Source organism: Natrix helvetica, assembly GCF_964273705.1.
Source record: "Natrix helvetica genome assembly, chromosome: 6".
Taxonomy (NCBI): Eukaryota; Metazoa; Chordata; class Lepidosauria; order Squamata; family Natricidae; genus Natrix; species Natrix helvetica.
The window spans coordinates 63,790,017-63,812,238 of record NC_138553.1 but is presented as its reverse complement, the minus strand read 5'-3'; the positions used below and the strand labels follow the sequence as shown (position 1 = coordinate 63,812,238).

The window sequence follows — 22,222 nt, the reverse complement described above, 5'->3', positions numbered from 1 at the left end:
GTGCTTAGCTTAATTTTATGCAGTTTATGTCTTGGTAGCTTATAATAATGGAAAAAAAAATAAAAAGCCTGCACAGTGACCTTTTTTTTAAAAAAATGACTCAGTTATTAACTGTTATTACACAATACCAAGTGATCTTTTAAGGGAAAAAAGACACCTGGTATGTCACTAGTATATATGAATTAAAATATCCATTGAACCCTTTTTATAGATGGTAGCAAAAGAAGAAAAAGAAAATAGAGAAGAGCCTGAAGTGCAAAATACAAAGTATCCTGGGAGATTCGCTACTGATAAGACTGTGCAGAAGTGATATTTGAGTTGCAATCCTCAGATAATTTACTGTTCATTCAGTTATATTTTATTCTAGTTTAAGTCCTATATGCTCTCAAAGCAAGAACAATGAAAAAAAATCAAGTTCAGTTTTTTAAAAAAAAACAGTTAATGGGACCCCTGTTATTCCCAATTGACTGTTAAATCATTATGTACAGTAGCACCACTACACAAATGACAACACATATATATGTATACAAAAGATGTCAACTGATGCAAAAGTTCTAAATGCAATGTATGTTTATTTATTCATTTACTGATCAAACTTATATCTTGTTTTTCCTTTGAGAGCTCATAATAGAGATTTAGTCCGCAGTCCATCATGGAATGAACTAGATCTTGCTAGTGTCATTCACACATTTTCACTATTATTGTATTGGCATTGTACTTGAAAAATGCCTTCCTTTCAATGCAACAAACATATGGGTCTGTCATATGTTGTATCTACGCACAGAAATACAACACTAACAATGGTTCATATATAAAGCAGATTTTCTCTTGTTTATGTTGCATTGAGCGAATACTGAATGTATTGTTCTGATTTTCCACGCAGTCAATGTTTCTTGGATGTTCAGCTGAGACACACCAATTATAAGAAGCATTTAGTATGATACAATAAAATATAGCCATTGTTACATAATACAGACTATGATGAGGATACTATATGCCACTTCCCATGGAGCAGGGTGTGTTAGACCTTTTGCTGACACACAGGAAAATACTTGATTCTTCAACCTGAAGTTTTTTTTGAATGCTGTACAATTTTAATAAGTTGAAGTATTTTGAATGACAGCATATGAACTTACATAGATTAGATTGAAAATATGTAGTGTACAGGAACATATCTAATATTGTACTCATTAAAACCTGAAGAGTATTGTTGAATTCATCAGTATCACTACATTGTTAACGTACCATGATGTACTCATTTATTTAGGTTCAACTAGCCAAAATGATTTTGCAAGGAATTTGAAGACAATTTCTACCTTCTGTAAGGTATCTACTAGTTTTATGAACATTACTTGGCACTAAGGAAAATGAAAGAAATTTCCATTTACAAGACTTTTTAAAATTCTCTTGACTGTTATGCGGTAGTTTTTCTTCTTGAGATAATTTCTTATAAACCATCTGACTCCTTTTTAAAGCATTTTAATGGTGCTATGCTTTCAGATCTATTATGTTCCCAGCATACAACTGATCCATTACCCTTGCTCATTTGAGCTGGTCTATTTGTTGCATTAATCTACTTCTCTCAACTTGATCATTTGTTCTTGCTTCACATTATTTGTTCCTTTAATTTATGTGGCTGCCTATTGTACAGATGTGATTCTGGATAGCCAACAGCACATTAAAAGCACTAGGATAAACAATATCAACAGAACATTAAAAAAATCAATGATAACTGAGAATAAACCCAGAAAACATTCAAGAGTACAACAACATTTCATTTAACCTTTTGACCAGTTATGCCTTCGAGCGCAAGCAGCACTTCAATGCTGCACAAAAGGATAGCAGGGCTGGGGGCCTATCTAATCTCAGGAGTATATTGTTCCAGGAGACAAAAAAGGCCTATTTCCTAAGCCCTATTCGATGACATTCTTTAATTGAGAGGGCCTGGCCCCATGCCATGAAAGCTTTATATGTGATACCCAGCACCCTGAATTCTACTCAAAAGCATATTGCATACTGCAAGCATACTGCAAGCAAATGTGGCTCATGGAGCAGAGGTGTAACCTGAGTGTGCTGTGATATACTCATAAAAGCCCAAGGTACTGGGTTATATGGAAGCTACCAGTTGTAGCTTCCACATCACCCAGGTATAGCACATTGTGGTAATCCACACAGGAGGTACCATTCAGGAGGCAGACAACTGTCACAGAAAACAAGATTACGAAAAGTCCTCTTGGTCACAACAGCCAACTGCCACCAAGAAGCCCTGTGTCCAGAAGGACCTCCTGATTGCAAACTGGTTTTGTCTGTGATCTACATCCAAAAATGGAAAATCACTAGGCCCAGTGGGGGGTCCTACAACCCTACAATCTTGCCAAAGTTCAGCCACAAACGTGTGAGCTTCTGCTTACTGATCACTTCCTTTCTGATAGCAATCTATGTTTCGTATACTTCTTGCACTCCGTGGAACTCTTAAAAACTATGCCCATCTTCTGAAGAAAGAAAAAATTGGAACTTTCTTAGAAAATAGTATGAATCTACTCATGGTAAAACATTAGAATATTTATCTGCTTGATAGATACGTTAGACAAGACATGCAATTCAATCCCACAACTTACAATTAAAAAAAGAGAAAGAGAAATTCTGGATGGAAACTAACCAAAAAGAGAAGCAATTTAGGACTAAGGAGAAATTTCCTAAGGGTGAGACCAATCAAGCAGTGGAATAGCTTGCCTTCTGAAGTTGTGGGTGCTCCATCTTTAGAGGCTTTCAAAAAGAGATGGGACAACTATTTGTCTAAAATGATACAGGGTCTCCTGCTCAAGCAGAGAGTTGGACTAGAAGACCTCTGAGGTCCCTTCCAACTCTATTATTCTATGTTCTCTATGTTCTATGATTCAAAATCCCTGAGAATAGTAGGATTTCTCTTGGACAGACCAATTGGTTATGAATGAGTAAAGAGAATAACTCATAAATCAACCATTTTTAGAAAAATGTACCATTAGCGAATGCTACTGCCTTTAGTTGTATTCAGATTCCTGTATAGCTTACTGCTTGTTTTCTTGCATAAACAACTGGTGCCAAAAACCTAAAACACTGCAGAACATTAGAGTTCAGTAACTCATAAATGTCTAAAGTTAAAACTCCTGTTTCCCATTTCCTAGTGACTGGTATTTGTTTTTTAAAACAAATAAAAAAACAACTGGCCAAAATAGAACTAGTTTGGTCTAATGGTTAAAGCACTGGGCTAGAAAGCAGAAGACTGGTTTCTAGTCCTGCCTTCGCCATGAAAGCTAGCTGGGTGACTTGGGCCAGTCACTTTCTCTCAGCCCAATCCACCTCAGAGTCCTTATAGTGGGGGGGAAAGGAAAAGGAAGGTGTTGAATATATTCACTGCTGTGAGTTATTTGTAAAAATAATAAAGGTAGGATATCAATCAATCAATTAATGCAGGGGTGTCCAAACTTGGCAACTTTAAGACTTGTGGACTTCAACTCCCAGAACTCCCCAGCTGGGAGTTGAAGTCCACAAGTCTTAAAGTTCCCAAGTTTGGACACCCCTGAATTAATGGAATATCTACGGTGCTTAATCTATCAAGGCAATGCTGTATGTTAAACTGCTGCGGCTAAACTGCTTTCTTCTATTTAGTAGTTCAGAGTAACAGGTTGCAAAAGGATATTGGATTTTTAAATGCACTGCCTTTTTGTTGCAATTGATTGAGGACCATTTGTGACTGAACTACAGCAATCAAAGTTGGAAGAACTAAACAGTTTACTCTTCTAGCTTATCCTCAGCTTTTGAAGGTCCTTCTCCTTAGATAACAAGAAATATTACAAAGTTGCCTCCTTCTGCTATTATTTCTTTCTTTCAACTTTGCAACAAATGCAACATTATATCAATTAAGACCTATAGCAAAGGTTCTCAATCATAGATTTAAATGTGAGTGAACTTACCTGACATGCACATTTTATACTTTGAAACAAATAAAATGTAAATGGCCAGATAGCTGGTCTAGTACTGGGGTGTCCAAACTTGGGAACTTTAAGACTTGTGGACTTCAATTCCCAGAATTCCCCAGCCAGCTGGCTGGGGAATTCTGGGAGTTGAAGTCCACAAGTCTTAAAGTTCCCAAGTTTGGACACCCCTGGTCTAGTAGTTAAGGCACCAGACAGAAATCAGGAGACTGTGAATTCTAATTCCACTTTAGGGATGAAAGCCAGCTGGCTGATTTTGGACGACTCACTCTCTCGCAGCTCAACTCACTCACCCCATAGCAGGATTGCTGCTATGGCGAAAATAGAAGGAGGAAAGAGTATTAGATACTGTATGTTCACCACCATACATAAAAGGCAGATAAAAAATAAAATAAAATAAAAAATATTGGGGTTTCCCACACCACCAACTGAGGCTATCAAAAACTATGCTTATATAAATAGACAACTACAAATGTGAGTTACATATTTGCCTAATAGGTGACAGAATAGCCCCCTAACCAGTGAAGTGTATTCTGGAAAGGGAGCAAGGAAGAATGGCATATGCCTGCAGCCTGTCTATCTGATTTCTTTCAGAAAAGCTGGACTGAAGCATTTCATCCTGCTGGTCCACAAAATGAGTTTTCAAACTTTTGATTCACATTGTCCCATTAATTCACTGGATAATTCATACCACACCATACCTTCTTTAAAATTTAAGGACACCATTTCTATAAAGTTAAATTTGAGGCTTTTAAGTCACTCTTGCAATGCTGAATGTAGCTGATACAAAATTTAAAGCAAGAAAAAAAAACCACTCAAATTTGGAAACTCCTAATGGTTTGCCAAGAAAATATACAAGTTACAGTTGTACAGGCAGAGAAACGGGTCTTTATTCATTAAACTCCATCTGGAGCCCTTTATTTCTACATAATACATTCCATTTGGAAAAACAATGGTATGTCAGTAAAACTAAAAAACAAAAATGCTGTCCAGAAACTGCATAATTTTGTACCTCATTTTTCTATAAACAACAAAAAAATGTTACTTATCTATATTTTTTCAGGCTTTAAATTAATTAAAGTATTGTATTTAAGTCAATTTAGATTTCTACTGAAGCATTAACTATGTGGAGCATTAAAAGCAGTTTACTAAGGATTCTGCTCTTTTTTAATTCCAGACACCAATATTGTGTTAGCCTTGAATGTTTGTGGCTACTAATGAGTCTTGCAAATAGAATTGGGATTCAGTTGATGGAGCAGCCATTCTTCTGCCAGCAGGCTCCCTCTTTCTTTCACTGGTGATAAAAACAGATTGATAGCCTTGAGGAAATAAAATATTCACGTCCAGGTGAGTTCAAGTGGAGCAGCTTGAGATTTCATGATTTTGTATTATAATGTTGCAAATTATAGTAAGCTTGTCATATGTGAGACAGGTTTTATTATGCTAGAATAAGGAATACTAATCCAAGAAAATGGGAATTCAGTTATGAGGACATCTATAACTGCTGAAAGATTGACCAGTAAATAAGGTCTGATCCAGTAAGTCAGGGGTCAGTAAACTGCAGCTCTGGAGCTGCATGTGGCTCTTTCCTCCCTCTGCTGCAGCTCCGTCACCGGTCGGCGCCACAATTTTGAGAGGAGCTTCCGGTGGGGGGGGGGGAAGCACAGTGTGCCAGGAGAAGACTCTATGGCAAGGGGAGGGTTTTCCAGTTGTCTCCACAATTGATAGGGCTTATGACAGGTAGAGGAAAAAGTATGCCGTGCTAGGAGGAGACTCTATGTTGGGGGAACTGAACTTCCGGTCAGCTCCAGAATTGAACAGGGGGCTTCCAGTGAGGACCTTTGTGGCTCCCAGTGTTTTCTTTTCTGTGGGAAACGGGTCCAAATGGCTCTTTGAGTGTTTACGTTTGCCGACCCCTGCAGTAAGTGATGAACACTGTTCAGGATTTATACGGCTTTCCTCCACAAGTAGCCTGCAGCCCTTTTCTTTATTCTTGGATAGGCTGTACAGTAGAATCATTGAAACTCTTTGATGTGAGGAAAATGGCAGAGGTTGAAGATCAGGGCCCACAATTATTTATGTATGTATTTATTAAAGTAATTTCTATGCGGCCTACCCATCAGACTCAACATAGCTTCTAATATTAAAATGTTAAAATGTCATATAAATAAATTTAAATATATCAGTTACTACCGGTTGTGAGTCCCTAGGTGTGAGATGGGGCCCAGGGAGGCAGTTGGGCCTGCTGATTGTATACTTGGCTCCTCGCTATACATCAGCGGCCCTGCCCGAGCTCCTCGAGCTGATCTCAGAGACGGCGGTTGAGATCCCCAGGCTTTTGGTTATGGGGGACTTCAACCTGCCGTCGACGGGTGCAGCATCTGAGGTGGCTCAGGAGTTCATGGCTTCCATGACAGCCATGGGCCTGACCCAATTAATTCAGGGCCCCAAACACGAGGGCGGTCACACACTGGACCTTATTTTTGTATCTGAACAGTGGACGAGTGATCTGGGAATAGGGGATTTAGTTATTACTCCCCTGTCATGGTCAGATCACTCATGTCTCCGACTCGACTTCCTTGGCGCTACCCTCCACCGTGAGGAGGTGGAACCAGTTTGTCCAAGCTGGTACCGCCCCAAGCACCTGATGGAACTGGATAGGTTCCAGACGGAGCTTGGGCCACTACCTGTAGCCCTGACCCGCGCTCGGTCGGAGGACCTAGCAGCCGCCTGGAATAGGGCGGCGGCTGGGGCCTTGGACCGGGTTGCGCCTTTGTGACCTCTCCTGCGGCAGCGATCCACCCGAGCTCCTTGGTACACCAAGGAGCTGAGGGTGATGAAGCGCCATAGGAGACGTCTAGAGAGCAGGTGGAGATCCTCACGCTCCGAGTCTGATCGAACACAGGTAAGAGCCTATTTACGGACCTACCTTGTGGCATTGAGAGAGGCCAAACGTAGACATTGTGCCGCTCTTATTGCGTCCGCGGATAACCGCCCTGCCGCCCTGTTTAGGGTGACCCGCTCCCTCTTGTCACAGGGGACGCGGGGGGCACCCTTGCAGGGTAGAGCAGAGGAGTTTGGGGAATATCTGCAGGACAAAGTCGCTCAGATCCGGAGCGGATGGGCCCCCTCCAGTGGACCGGACGAGCCGTCAACAGTGAGTCTTGTGAGACCATTCTGGGAGGAGTTTGACTCTCTTGCCCCCGAGGATTTGGACAGGTTGCGTGGACGGCTGCGACCCACCACATGTTTAATGGACCCATGTCCCTCCTGGCTGGTACTGGCATTCTGGGAGGTGACACGAGGCTGGCTTCTGCGCCTGGTGAACGCCTCATTGGGTGAGGGATCCTTACCAACTGCCTTGAAAGAGGCGGTGGTGAGGCCCTTACTCAAGGGGCCTTCACTGGAACCAATGGAGCTAGCTAATTATCCTCCAGTCTCCAACCTTCCCTTTTTAGCGAAGGTTGTTGAGAATGTGGTGGCACAGCAATTTCCACGACACCTTGATGAATCCGAATATCTAGACCCACGCCAGTCCGGCTTCCGACCCGGACACAGCACAGAGACAGCCTTGGTCGCGCTGGTTGATGATCTCTGGAGGGCCAGAGATAGAGGCTGTTCCTCTATCCTGGTCCTATTAGACCTCTCAGCGGCTTTTGATACCATCGACCATGGTATCCTATTGCGCCGGCTGGAGGGGATGGGAGTCAGAGGCACCGTTTTACGGTGGTTCGGCTCCTACCTCTCCGCCCGGTCGCAATGTGTGTTGACAGATGGGCAGAGGTCGACCCTGAGGCGACTCACCTGCGGGGTGCCGCAGGGGTCGGTCCTCTCGCCCCTCCTGTTCAACGCATATGTGAAGCCACTGGGGGAGATCATCCGTGGTTTAGGGGTTGAATACCATCTGTACGCTGATGATACTCAGCTGTACATTTCAACCCCAAACCACCCCAGCGAGGCTGTCGAAGTGATGTCCCGGTGTTTGGAAGCCGTCGGGGTCTGGATGGGTGACAACAGACTCAAACTCAACCCCTCCAAGACTGAGTGGCTGTGGCTACTGGCACCTCGGTTCAGCCAGCTGACTCCAATGCTGGCCATAGGGGGCGAACAATTGCCCCCTGTGGAACGTGCGCGCAATTTGGGCGTCCTCCTAGATGCCCGGCTGTCAATGGACGACCATGTGGCAGCCGTGGCAAGGGGGGCGTTCCACCAGGTTCGCCTGGTGCGCCAATTGCGCCCCCTTCTGGACCGGGATGCCCTACGCACGGTCACTCATGCACTGGTGACGTCTCGCCTGGACTACTGTAATGCTCTCTACATGGGGCTTCCCTTGGGACGCGCCCGAAGACTGCAGCTAGTCCAGAACGCAGCCGCGCGGGCAGTCATGGGGAGTACCAGGTACTCCCACGTAACACCGCTCCTGCGCGAGCTGCACTGGCTGCCTGTGGTTTTTCGGGTGCGTTTCAAGGTTTTGACCACCATCTTTAAAGCGCTCCATGGCACAGGACCTAGCTACCTGCGGGATCGCATCCTCCCACACACATCCCTGCAGCCAATTCGCTCTCACAGGGAGGGGCTTCTCCTGGTGCCGCCCACTAGGCAATGCCAACGGGCGACACCAAGGAGTAGGGCCTTCTCTGTGATGGGCCCAACCCTCTGGAATGACCTCCCCCCCCGACATTAGAACCACCACCGACTTCCGCTCCTTCCGACAGAAATTGAAGACACACCTGTTCCGACTGGCTGGCCTGGCATAATTATAACGTCTACCTCCTGGCAAATATATTTCTTACTGGTTTTTTAGGGGGATTGTTCTTTTAAATTTAATTTTATAGGATATTTGTTGGGGTTTTAAATTTTTAAATTTTAAATTATTTACTTAGCAGTACAGTTCTGTAAATCTTTTTATCCTCCTCTTATTTATTTATCTATCTACTTAATAATTTTAATTGTCTAAATTTTATAGTTATTCATGATGTATTTCTGATATGGACTGTACACCGCCCCGAGTCCCTTTCGGGAGAGGGGGCGGTCTATAAGCGCTAAGAAATAAATAAATAAATAAATACCTTCCAGTTAATAGTCTTTATCTATAAATAATCTACTGAAGAGGTTGTTTATGTATTTATTGTTTCTTAAAAAAAACTAGATGGCTCCTCAGCTCACTCATGGTGGCTACAAGAGTGACTTACAGATATAAAAACCACAAATATGCAACCCAATAAACAACCCGCCCCCCAAGACAACAATGAAACAAACCATGTTCTTGCAAATTCCCTGAAGGGTGAAAGAATAAGGGCTAGCGTGACTTCTAAGAACAAGGGGTGCTACAGATAAGGATCTACCATGGAGAACGTCAGTCTCAAGATTTCTTAATGTATAGCTAGATAACATAGGGTAACCACTTTTTATTTAGAGAAGTTGTCTGAGGAGTAAAAAGGGCCCAAGCTGTAAAAAGTGTTGTAGTTAGCATCAGCATCTTGAATTGAATGTGGCTTAGGGCAATCAGTCCTGTTCCAGCAAGTTAGGTATTAATTTATCAAATCATATAATACCAGCTACTAAGAGGACAGCTTCCAAATCGTTTTCATGGGTAGCCTCCTTAAAACAGATGAATGGTTACAATGCCATTATCGCAGCATTGTTGTTGTTCAGTTGCTAAGTTGTGTCTGACTCTTTGTGATACCATGGACCACAGCACACCAGGCTCACCTATCTTCCCCTGTCTCTTGGAGTTTGCCTAAATTCATTTTATTGCATTGATGACATCATCTAACCATCTCATCCTCTGCCGTCCCCTTCTCCTTTTGCCTTCAATTGACCTATCTGCAAAAAAACCTAATAGTCAATTTTGTATTTGATAACATCTAGAGAATTGGCCTACTTTATGAAATGTAGTAGCAACTTATCACCCTGAACTTTAATTTTACTTCATTCTATTTCTATATTCTTTTTTCTTTATGCAGTTTGATTTCCCCCCTAACAGACCCATAACTGTTCTTTCTTCATATTCCATCTTCAATGCTTTCTCTTATCATTTAGAACTATGTAATATTATTTTCATGCCCTATTTCTGCATATGTCTTCTAATCAATAATTTTCCTTGTAAAAAGCACAGCAGCACTTATTTGAAAACTTCTCAGATATGAATTCTTCAGAGATTTATCTATCTGTTATTTGATAGCTTCCAAATAGGCAGAGAACTCATTGTCTTCAACAACCCATTTTGGTCCAGATAGCCATGTTTTTTAAAGACATCTCTTGTACCTCTTAAGGTAATTAACTCAATTCAATAATTTTCATTGCAGATGTCTGCTACAAGATAAAATAGCAACAGCTATAAATGGTATTTCCAAATCAACTTTATTCAAGTCGGGGTATTCAGGCATCAGTGATTTCTTATAGCAATCCTTTTTCTATTTTTTTAACTAAAAGGAAAAAATAAAGAAATAATAGCTGGTATATTTTGATGGAACAATTAGAAGGTATAGATTTTAATATATGTGCATGTGCATTTGCTTGTTTAATTAATTTATAGGCTGCCCCACTCTATCATGTCTCTGAGTAGCATACAATATAAGACAATTTAAAGCAATGCTAATTAAGAAGCATATCTCTGGAAAAAATACCAATATTCTGACAAACCCCACAAGGAGTCCATCATCCACGATAACCAAAGAGAAAGGACCAGTTTTAAGGGTTCATTTGAATAAGATAAGAGTGGTGGAAGGCATATGAATCTTGGCGTAAGCTGTATCATTCCAAAGGGCAGGAACTAACAGAGAAGGCCCACTTCCCAAGTTCCATCATATAACACTATTTAATCTATGACCCACAGCATGCTGATTCTACCAATCTGTATAGGATGACTAGAACCTATGGGGGATAGACAGTTCCTTGGACCTGTGCCATGAATGGATCTATAGATGACAACCTATACCATGAATTGCATCCAGAAGCCTTTTGGTAACTAGTATGGCTCATAGAGAAAATATGTTATATGAACATACTATGGTATGTCTATGACTCCCTGTGTTTCTGTGTTCTGGCCAGCTACAGCTTCTATGATATTCAAGAGACATTCCATGTAGAGTAAAATGCATTCATCCAAACAAAGGTGACCAAAGTATGGGTGACTTCATACTTAGGGTACTTCAATAGTGAACTGATGATAACTGGCCACAAAGAAAAAGAAATTACAGCAGCCTCCTATAGATATTAAACAGGAGCTGAAATAAAGAACTTGAGTTGAAGCAAGAAAGGTGAGAGTACTATGCCCTAAGGCAATTCATACGAGAGGATCCTGGCTTGATCTCTCCCTCCCACAATCAATCAACATTAGCTTGATCTGATCGCAGAGAAAGGAAGACTGTGATCCCTACCTCTAATCCCTGTAGGTGGTCCACAATAATACCATTTTAAATAGTATTGAAAACCACATTCCCCCCCCCCCGATTCTTGTCCCAGTTCCAGCAGATATCATCAAGATGCATGAGCAATGCTGTATCAGTGCCATCTTCCAATTTGCAATCTGAATGAAAGTAATCTAGATAATTCATATTTTCTAGGTCTGCAAACCAACTATCTTTTCAACAACCTTCCGTAAGAAGGAAAGATCAGACACTGCATAAATTTTCTCCAAGACTGTCAGGTCCAGTAGGGAGAAAGCATGCCATTTTCCATTGGTATTATAACTCTTTCTCTTAGTAAACTATATATTATCACATGGGTTCAATCATATATCATTCCCTCAGATAGTCTTTACCAAACAGGAAGAATATGGAACTAATAAATAAGTCCTGCATTACCAGACCTGAAGATCCTGTCCACTTCATCAGAATTACTGGCTCAAATAACTACACAAAAACATGCTTCTAGTACATTAGTATAACCTGTTCAAATGGAGTCCAACTCCAAGCAAACTCTGAGTGATTTTGTCTACCGTGGGCCACAAATGTTCCTCACAGTGGCCATCCAAACACTTCTGTGTTCTGTCCTTTCCCAGCAATATAAAATCACTTTAAATATGGTCTCTGGATGTCTAGCAGCAGAAACATAGTGGTAGAAAAATGTGTTTTCCTATTGTGATTGTTACAAAATAATCCCTAATATGGGTTTGGTCAAATTCACTGTGCATCTTCCTCCAGTGATACTCCAGACATCTGTTCTGGCATTTCATCTCTTGACATTCCTCAGAAAACCAAGGAGCATCTCAGGAACAACACACAATGAGAGGTTGCATAGGAGCAATTTGAGCCAACACCCACATCACTTGCCTATTCCAAACAGCAACCTTGGCCTTGGGGGAAACCCTAATCTCCTTCTGAAATCATTAGTTACTTAGCACTATTAGTCACATGGGTGGATCACTCTAATAAATCTTATCTTCTTCAGGGTCAATGTTGGGAAATGCCCAGCCAGGTTAGGAGGAGGGATCAAGAGAGGGAATTAGCCTTGAATTGTTGTACAGCTGCAAGAGATCCAGGACTCATTCTCTCTCTCTCTCTTTCTCTCTTTCTCTCTTTCTCTCCCTCCCTCCCTCCCTCCCTCCCTCCCTCCCTCCCCATGGAATCTTATCTATCTGTTCCCAAGGGAAAGCAAGCAGTCTAGGGAGATTCCTGTATTATAGAGAGAATACAATAAAGTAGTTAGGTTGAATCCTACACATGAGGATCCTGTCACTTGTGCGTGACACCAGGCAGTCAAACAGCTATTAGAAAATGATCTGATTGTGGCAATTGATTGATATTTTACATTCTTAGATCACATCACAATTGTCCCAAGGCAAAATGCAACCCTCAGTCCATGGTTGCCATGTGGACATGAATTACTGAGCTATCCCAGACCTGTATGTCACCTAGAAGCAGTTTAAAGTAACCAAGAACCATAAACTTTGGGAACATGACTCTTAACTAGGCAATGGAATCTAGCAACTTAGGCAGAGATGTCACTGCAGCAATGACAAAATCCAACTGCTTCTTAAAACATAACTTCAACCAAGATGTCTCATACCCAATGATTTGCAAAGCAGATCCTCTAAAAACCATAATAATGAGCAAAGTGTGCATGTAGCGACCCAGTACCAACTAGTACAGGAAGCTACCCCTAGTGCCTATCCCTATGAAATGTTGACATCATAATCATTATTGTCATCATAAGACTCAACAGTATCTAAAAATACCTCTAGGTACATGCGAATATAAATCCACTTCATATATTGACCTAATATTGCAGCTAACGAACAGCTTGACAATTACAACTTAGTTCTGCATACCAATATGTGATGCATGTTCTTTAAACCAGTACCCATAAGATACACATTAACAACGCGAACTTATCTTTAGTGTTATCCATATGAGCAATCTTGCTGCCACAGAAACCCCTAATAAGCTTACCTGAATAGAGCCAAATAATTACATTGCACAACATAATTCATGTTGGGCTCAAAGTTAGAACACTTCCACAGGGTATACGATTACATTTGTGCAATAGTTACACCGCACCTAAATCTCACTGCCTCTTAACCAGTATGACACATCACAATTTATTGTGTTTTCATTCTAGAAACACTTTGGTTATTTATTTGGTCTTATAAACATTGTAAACACTAGCCTTTTTCAAAATGGATGCTTTAGAACTACAATTAAAGATTTCCCACCATAACTGAAGAGTACCAGATAGATTAAAAAAATACATGCAAGGTTTAGTATGTTTTAAATGACATTAGAATTTTATATATTCTTGTAAGGTGTCCCAAAATTTTGGAATGGTACCATATGTACTGTATGTACAAAGAAAAAACCAATTAGGATTAAAAACTTATCTGGATTAAGCAGTATCTTTATTTACTTTTGGAAAATATTTCATGCTAAGATTTCAGATTGTAACAAGCAGCATCACCTTGGAAAAAATAAAATGTCACTGAAATATTTGTGTGTTTGTGTGTATCACATTTTTTTCTAGTGATGTTATATACATATACATATGCATATGCGTAGGTGGTATTCAGCAGGTTCTGACAAGTTCTGGAGAACCGGTAGTGGAAACTTTGAGTAGATCGGAGAACCAGTGAAAACCACCTCTGACTAGCCCTGCCCCCATCTATTCTTTGCCTCCCAAGTCCTCACTGATTGGGAGAAAATGGAGATTTTACATATCCTTCCCCTGCCACGCCCACCAAGCCACGCCCACAGAACTGGTAGTAAAAAAATTGAATCACATGCACACACACACACACACACACACACACAGACACCACATATATACATACACATACATACATATATTATTGGACTAAAACCTAGACAAATTTTGTGAAGTACCAGTTCCAACAGTAGTTTCCCAAATTAATGTAATATTAATTTGGAGTAGTATATTCCAACATCAACCTGTCAAGGAAATGGAATCTCTGATAGAAATCTACCTTTTTGAGTAATAAAAAGAATCAATTATAAAACCAGCAAGATCTCTGTTTATATTTAGTTCATATTTGTTATATTTAAGATCACCTATGTGCTGGTCATAGGGAAGCTGTGATGTTCTAACATAAGATTTTTCATTTCTTACATTATTGGTCTACTAAACAGAACATCATTAATATATCTGAAAACTTTGAGTAGCAAGAAATGAGAACAACCTATCCAGATTGCAAATATTGAAAACAATCCACACATTCTTGCTGCCATCGCTTGAAAGAATAATTGCCTTTATAAGTGTTGAATCAGTTTTATTCCAATGATAATATTTTTAATCCTTAACAAAATTTGATTACTGTGATTTGAAAAGACACCCATGCAACAGTACTAGCAAGACCACCAAAATCCAACCCTATGATTTTATGAAATTAACTTGAATTTACATGGTCGTATGCTTCCCTGAATATTCAGGCTGCATCATATAGAAGTAAAATATTACAGTTTTAATCAACATAATTGACATTAAGTGGCTTGGTAAAATTGATAGAAATAAAACTGGAAAATAATTAAGCAAACATACTGCTTAAAGAAATAATAAGATGAGAAGGAGAAAGTAGAGAGAGAAAATATCTTCCCTTCTAATATGTCCTTAGGATTTTCTGCAATGAAGGATAGAGGGTTCTCTGATATTTCAAGAATTAATTAAAAGAGAAAGAAATGCCATATTTGAAACTAAACAAGTGCTTAGGATGCATCTTCAATCTCATTATTCTGGAATAATCCTATTAGCGTATTTCAGTTATTCTATGAAAATATTCTGCCTTCTTTTTCACACATTTTCAATATTCCTGCATTTTGTCTATTGTATCTCTAAAATAGAAAAGGATTTATGTCTACCCTCAAAAAGAAAAAAAAACCCTTAAGATATAAATATTGTAAAATGTAGCCGTTTCCTTGGACAAATAGCTCTTGCACTGATGAGTAGCATTTTTCAGTTTTATTAATCAAAGCTTTATCATCTTTTCCAAGATTACTTTTGTTTCCTCAGGCAGAAAAAAAAAATCCTGGTATCTCCCAATAGACCCTCGCCTTAATGAGAAAAATAGTTGATAAGGATAATTAGTTCATTAATGAAACTATGAGTCAAATTGGAAAAGTTTAGAAAGTACAAGAAGTTGTAAAGAATAAAGCTCTTTGATGCTCTTCTATTCGAGATCAGATTTCCAGGGACTGAATCACACTGTTTCAAGAGGAATTGAAATTGTCAGCAAAAGAGCTGAACCATTTCACCCTTAAGTTCCTAATTAAAGCAGGCAGCCACAGTGGGAACTGACCATTTAAATGACAAGTAGAAGAAAGGAGGGAAACAAGAGTTGCTAAGATGACATTACTCAATTAATTACTTCACAGTAATTCTACAGTTCTCAGTGAAATACATTGCCCAGAAAAATAATGCAAGGATGCCAAAATACCATTTAAACTATTTTCAATCCTGTTGCAGTGTGTAGGTCTAAATAGGCTCAAAACCAACACTTTGGCACATTGTATTGATTGCTGTAAGCTATCCAACTACTTTGAAGAATAAAGAAAAGTGAGAGAGTATCAACTGATTATGGTATCGATTCAACATTGTTTCTTTTAAATAGCCTACATATTGCCACAAATACATGCAAATTTACCCTCTTTCTTGGATTGTGTTTTGTATGGTTCACTGATTATTTCTGCTGTTTTCCATATTTGGATTTTGTTCACCACTAGAGTTGTTTTGGCTTGGTGGGTGGGTGGGGGTTACTATACAAATTTAAATCAGTAACATATTAACTGATGGAAATGCTCCTATATGATGAATATTAACATGAGACCACTTCTGTTCCTCTACATAGTAGAAGATAAAAGATAGATTAAAATAGTATACAATGTATACTATTTTAATCTATCTTTTATCTTCTTCACATTTTAAAATAAGATTTAAGTAATCCAGGACTTCCTAAAGCCTTGAAGAAGGGTCACCAGATCGGGGCTGCAAAAAATTATCTGGACAACTATGAGATAGCAGAAAAGGTCTAAGAGTTCTCTACATATTTTTGCTTCCATCTGGTGATCATTCAGATTTTTGCAGCCAGATTAGACACACCTAGTTTAGAGAATGTATGATGTTATACCAGGGGTCCCCAACTCTCAGTCTGGGCCTTGGCAAATTAAGAACTGGGCTGTGGAAGGGGGGGGGGCAAGTGTGCTCCACTGCAGTTGTGAAAGTGGCATGTGCATGCAAAACCATCCCCTTTCCCCACCACCACCGCCACTACTGCTGGTCCATGGAAACAGTTGGAGACTGTGTTATACCAATGTTTGTGTTGTGCCAATGTCTGTAGTTATACCAAAGTCTGTAGATTTAAGGCTTTGAATATGATCTCAAAACTATAACACCATTTATAGCATTTTTGAATTTTTGTTTTATTCTCTGGTGTGGTCTATGCTTTGCCAGGGTTATCAATCAAAGGCCTCTCTTGCCACCTATGTAATGTAGTTGTCCAACATTAATATTGGCTCCAGGAATTCCTAGGTGTTCAGTCTAATCTCCCAGAAGAAATGCATCCCAATCCTGATCAGACCTATTTTTCAAATTCCCAAATCAAGCCATCTTCTTGAACTCAGTTTCTTATTCAGTTTCTTCTCTTTACAGCCTAAAGTCATGCAGAGCAGAAGAGAATCCAAAACTAGTACATTCATATATTTAAATTAAATAAGAAATTAATATAGGACTTTATCAGGGATTCAGGATACTACAACAGTTGTAAGTGGGAAAAATAGTCATAAATCACTTTTTTCAGTGCCATTGTAACTTCCAACGGTCACTAAATAAAATGTTGTAAATCAAGGAGTATTTGTAATTCATACTGCTAACTTTCTGGAAAACTCTAGGAAGCCCATCTTGTTGCACATTAATATCACAGGAAAGTAGGTGACCAGTCAGGGGAAGCAACTCATACAGATGAACAATAAGAGTGTACAGTGCCTGGATTCAATTCCAGAAAGATGCATAAACATAGCACATATATCAGCAAATCTTTAAATTGGCTGTATTTTCTTCCAAGAATGTGTGCCAGCTACAGAGGCCAGCTGCACAATCTTGAGAAAAGACATAGGTGCTTTAAAGCAGTGTTTCTCAACCTTGACGACTTTAAGTCCTGTGGACTTCAACTCCCAGAATTCCCCAGCCAGCTATGCTGGCTGGGGGATTCTGGGAGTTGAAGTCCACAGGACTTAAAGTCGCCAAGGTTGAAAAACACTGCTTTAAAGAATTGCAAACAGGTGCCACTTTTGTGCCCTTAAGTACTTCAAAGAACCTTTTTGTGATGTGAATGTGAGGTACAAGTCCTAAGAAATCAATATTACATGGTGCATTAAACTCATCAAGAGTACCACTCCTCAAAATGGCATCAAACCAAGTATACATCGAAGCAATTTTGCATCCACAGCTCAAGGTGTTCATAATGTAATCAGATGGAATTATTTGGCCAGAGCTACCAATGGCTACATCCTCTGGCCAATAGTTAATACAAGCTCTGGGATCCTGTGGTACCTGCTAGATATGGTCAGCTCCCTTGGAGCTCAGTGAAGGTTTTCTGGACTAGATGACTCCAGCCTATTCTTGAGCAATTCTGAAGCATCCAGACTAGCAGTATTTCATCCAGCATTTCATTTCATTTGCAGAAGCTTAAAAGAAACCTGCTCCCTCAACACTGTTCAAAACCATCTGAATTGCTTTGTTGAGATGAATCAGACAGACTTGCCAATTCATGAAATGAATCTCATCATCTTCATGACAAAAATTGCTTGATATCTACTGTATATTGCTTATGCTTTGACTGATCAGATTCATCCTTAGATGTGCCCATTAGTCACTCAAGTTCCATCACCTGCAACCATTCTGTATACTATTATGAACAAAGATATGCTGGAGGAAAACATTATTTCCTATCTATACCAGGTTGCAATAGGGTGGCCAGCCAAGTTCAAGAAAGGACCCCTAGTTAGAGCTACCATACCTAAGATCTGGACCAGCCAAATTTACAGTATATCCTGACCTGTTCAATGGGTTTGGTTTAACAGTAATCCTTCACCTGGCAATGTTCCATCCATGGCATGGACACTACTCTGGAATTGATATAAAGATGATTTGTAGTTCAGGGCTGAAATGAGGGGTCCTTGGTGCTAGAACTGATGATGTTACCTACTTTGGGTAATAAAAGATGTGATATAAAGCAACCAAACTCAGAGAGCACCAAGGACACCTCAAAGATAATTTCCCACTGTGATAGTAATGAGATTAAGGAATGAGATTACTTGCTTCATGGGCATTCTGTGAAATGGACTGGTAAAAGATGAAGAAACCAAGAAATCCACAAAAACCTAAGGCTGTTCCTCTCAAGGAAGACAGCTTCAGAATAAAATCCTGAAGTCCCCCAATGCCTTGAGTGTCTCCAATATTATATTCAAGATTACCCAAATCAGCTCAGTTAAGTTTTCCATTATGCAGTCAATACATCAGTGGAATTCCTGTCTTCACCTGACATTCCACACCAATATCATACTCTGACTTCCCAGTGAAAGGACCTGAAAAGAAGATGAAAGTCCTAAGGATTATAGCAACTTCCAAATGGTTGCAATTCATGTACAGAATCTTCTCTAGGAGCAGATATATCTTAGGAGAGTTATTTTATCTGACCAGGCTGGGTTTTTTTTTCCAATCAATTACTCAATCACAAATCATGAAAAGGTCCTCTAAATGCTTCTTTTTTCAGCTCCTTTTATCAAGTTGTCAGGAGCATGATTTTCAGTTGCAATACCCATAGCCAGTTTAAATTATGGTGCTGCCAGAGTTAGGGTTAGTACATGCCAAAAACAAATATCATTATTATTACAGTTATTACTATAGGCGTAATACAGTAGATTTTATTGGATTTTTAAAAAAGAAATCTATTAAAGTTTAATGATATAGAAATGTGTCTCATTAGAAATGACAGCTTGTAACAATCCTTTCAACTTTCCAAATGAATTGTAATAATTTGTATAATAATTAGATCAATACATTCATATCTGAGAATAATTTATTAACTTGGAAAGCAAAATGTCTACTCAACAAACGCCACAATAATTACCCTTGTCCAATAATTTATTATTTTTATGATTCTTTCAGCACATATCTGAAAATAATGGTGTGTCAGCTAGACAATGGCCAACATTATACCCTTTGTATAAATTAAAAGTTTTGTTCATACCAATATCATTCTAATTTGTATCCCAAATCAAATGAGCACTTCCCACCCCACTTTAACAAAGAAACCTTGTTGAAAATATTCAAGAAAAAGAACCAGTACTTTATTATAGAACGATATCTTGTGTCTTTATGCAATTGATATTAAAAATGCTCATTTAAGGTGTCATAAATTCAAGTTGTGCCCCATTCAAAGAATCAGTGTCCAGCAACTGGAGAAATGTTGCTCATCTTAATATCTAAACTGAATTCTGTTCACATTGAACAGATTTGACTTTAGTTAAGATTTTTTTTATTCCAGTCTACATATTTTGACACTCATTTATTTTTTGTTCAACTTATTAATATCTAGTACCATGGTTGGAAGAATTCAGTTAAAGCAATAATGACTACCAAAGCATTAAAAATATTATTGTATCACTCATCCAATTCTACTGGAGACTGTACTTAATAAACTCAGTTAGTTGCAAATTAAGTTTTATTTTAGCAGACTTTGAAATAGGAATGCAAATTAATTTGATGTATGAAATAATGATACGTTATAAAGAAATTTTTTTTGACTAGTTGAAATAGGATACAAATCATCATGGTGCAGAGAGGTTTAATATACTAAAAGGATGCTTACCCGTTGGGTAAAGAATAGAGATTAATGTTTTTTGTGGTAAAAGTGGACTTGAATATAAATTATTGCACCAAGTCATTACTTTCAGTAAATATTAATAATATAAGGTACATTAGCCTAAAAAAATCCAATGCCAGCTTGTCAACATGTAACACTTGTAAAATGATTGGTGTAATATAATTCCTATTGTAACTAGTATTAATTACAAAGGAGAAAAGGCACTGTTCGATTTTATACTTTCAACTGAATTTGATTATGCAAGTTGTAGTGTTTAAAAAAAAACACCCAGTATTTGAATAAGTAAGTGATGGCTGCAGGTAAGTTTACTAATAAATTGTTTTGCAACTGTGAGCTATCTATATAATACATTTCACCCCCTCCCTCCCTCCCTCCCTTGCATTCCACTTCTAACTACATCGGAGGTAAGAGCCATTGATTTCAAAAGAAAGAGCTTTCACATCCAGGGCTAACTGCCTGAACATGTAATACAATGTAATACCCAGGACACTGCACAGACAGGTTGATGCCTGTTGTCAACACCCTGCTTGGACTGTAGGCAATTTCTTATTCCCCATCTCATTCTCTTTTATAGGTCATATGTGCAGATGTTCACCTAAATGTTTCATTTTGCCAGGGAGAATGGCTGAAACGGATTTCCTATGCTCTCTCTTTCTCTCTTTCCCTCCCCCCCCCCCCCCATCCCCGGTTGCCGATTTCATGGCAATGCCACTGATCTGTATGAAATCCTACTGGATGTGGCAGAGAGGGAAGAATGCAAGGAGGAAGCTTCTTCATTTCTACCCATCTGCCGGTACAGGGGAAGCTATGCTTCCTACACTCCGGTAAACAGAAGCAGGGGAGGGGGGGGGAGCTTTCAAGAAATGTCCCTTCCTTTAAAGAAACTCCCGCCCCTCCCCAAACTGAGGCCGAAAAGGGAAGGGGAGAAAAAAGGAGCAGGTGCGTCCTTCTAGGCGCCTTGGTCCCACGCCCACAGGCCAAAAGGGCTCGTTTCTCACTCCAGGCATGAAACCCCAGAAGTGCCTTTATTCCTTAAGTTTTGTTCCAGGCGCCTAGGAAGAGGTGGAGAAGGGGAGGCGAGGGAGGAAGGGAAGGGACGAAAAGCGAGAGGGGGACCCTTCCCAGCCTCGTCGACGGCGCGGGGTGCAAGTAAGGCAAGAGAATGGGACGGACAGAGGCGCCAAGGCAAAGTTGCCCGAACCGACGCCGTGCAAGCGGCCCTCACTCACCTATTGGGCAGAGGCAGAAGAGCTGGACGGAAAGAAGCAACAAATGCCGAAGGAGGCGCATTTCCAACCCGTCCGGAGGGGTTGCCTCTTTCTTCCAAGCAGCCTCTCTATTCCCCCCTCCGGTAAGTCGCCTTTTCTCTCGCCGGGGGAAAAAGGCTCGCCGGGCTGAAAAGGCTGCAGGGTTGGGGGATAATAAGTCCCGTTAGCGAGGCGCTGCGAGAGAATCCAGCTCGGGCTGAGCGGCCAAGCGCATCTCGGAGCGCCTTCCCCCCAGCCTCCTGGCAGCCCCAAGGCGCTCGGCGAGAGGAGAGCGGAGTGGAGCGGAGGAGCGGGCGCCGGCTCTGGCTCGTCCGCGCGTGCGGGGAGAAATGCACGGGCCTGAGCACGAGCGTGACAAGGCGCGCGCTCCCGGTGGGGGTATGAGCGCCCGCCTCAGCCGAGCTCGGGCAGCAGCCAGGCTGGGAGGAGCGGCGTGGAGTGGCCTGAGGCGGGGGGGGGAGGGCAGTCGGGTGTGTATGTGTGAGGATGGGTCGGAGGAGAGGGAGGAGAGGGTCGTCCGCCCTTGGCGGAGGAGGCGAGGGAAAGAGGACGAGCGTCTTCAATCCTACAGCCGAAGCATCCTTAGCGCTGGGCTGGGTCTATGGGCTGGGGTGGGGGGCTGCTTGTGGTTGGGATGCCCTTTTGAA

General features: G+C 40.5%; 1 protein-coding gene across 6 annotated transcripts in view; it reads right to left on the bottom strand.

Annotated features, from left to right (window-relative positions):
• Positions 1–21,858, bottom strand: part of PTPRZ1 (protein tyrosine phosphatase receptor type Z1) — a 133,218-nt gene extending 111,360 nt beyond the window's left edge. For 2 of the 6 annotated variants that reach the window (XM_081958405.1, XM_081958407.1), the window contains exon 1: positions 21,537–21,858. In XM_081958405.1, the coding sequence (XP_081814531.1) occupies positions 21,537–21,597 (61 nt within the window). In that variant the 5' untranslated portion in view covers positions 21,598–21,858. The remainder of the gene's footprint in view (positions 1–21,536) is intronic. The other 4 variants (XM_081958404.1, XM_081958406.1, XM_081958409.1 and 1 more) reach the window with 3 other exon arrangements.
• Positions 21,859–22,222: the final 364 nt, after the last annotated feature.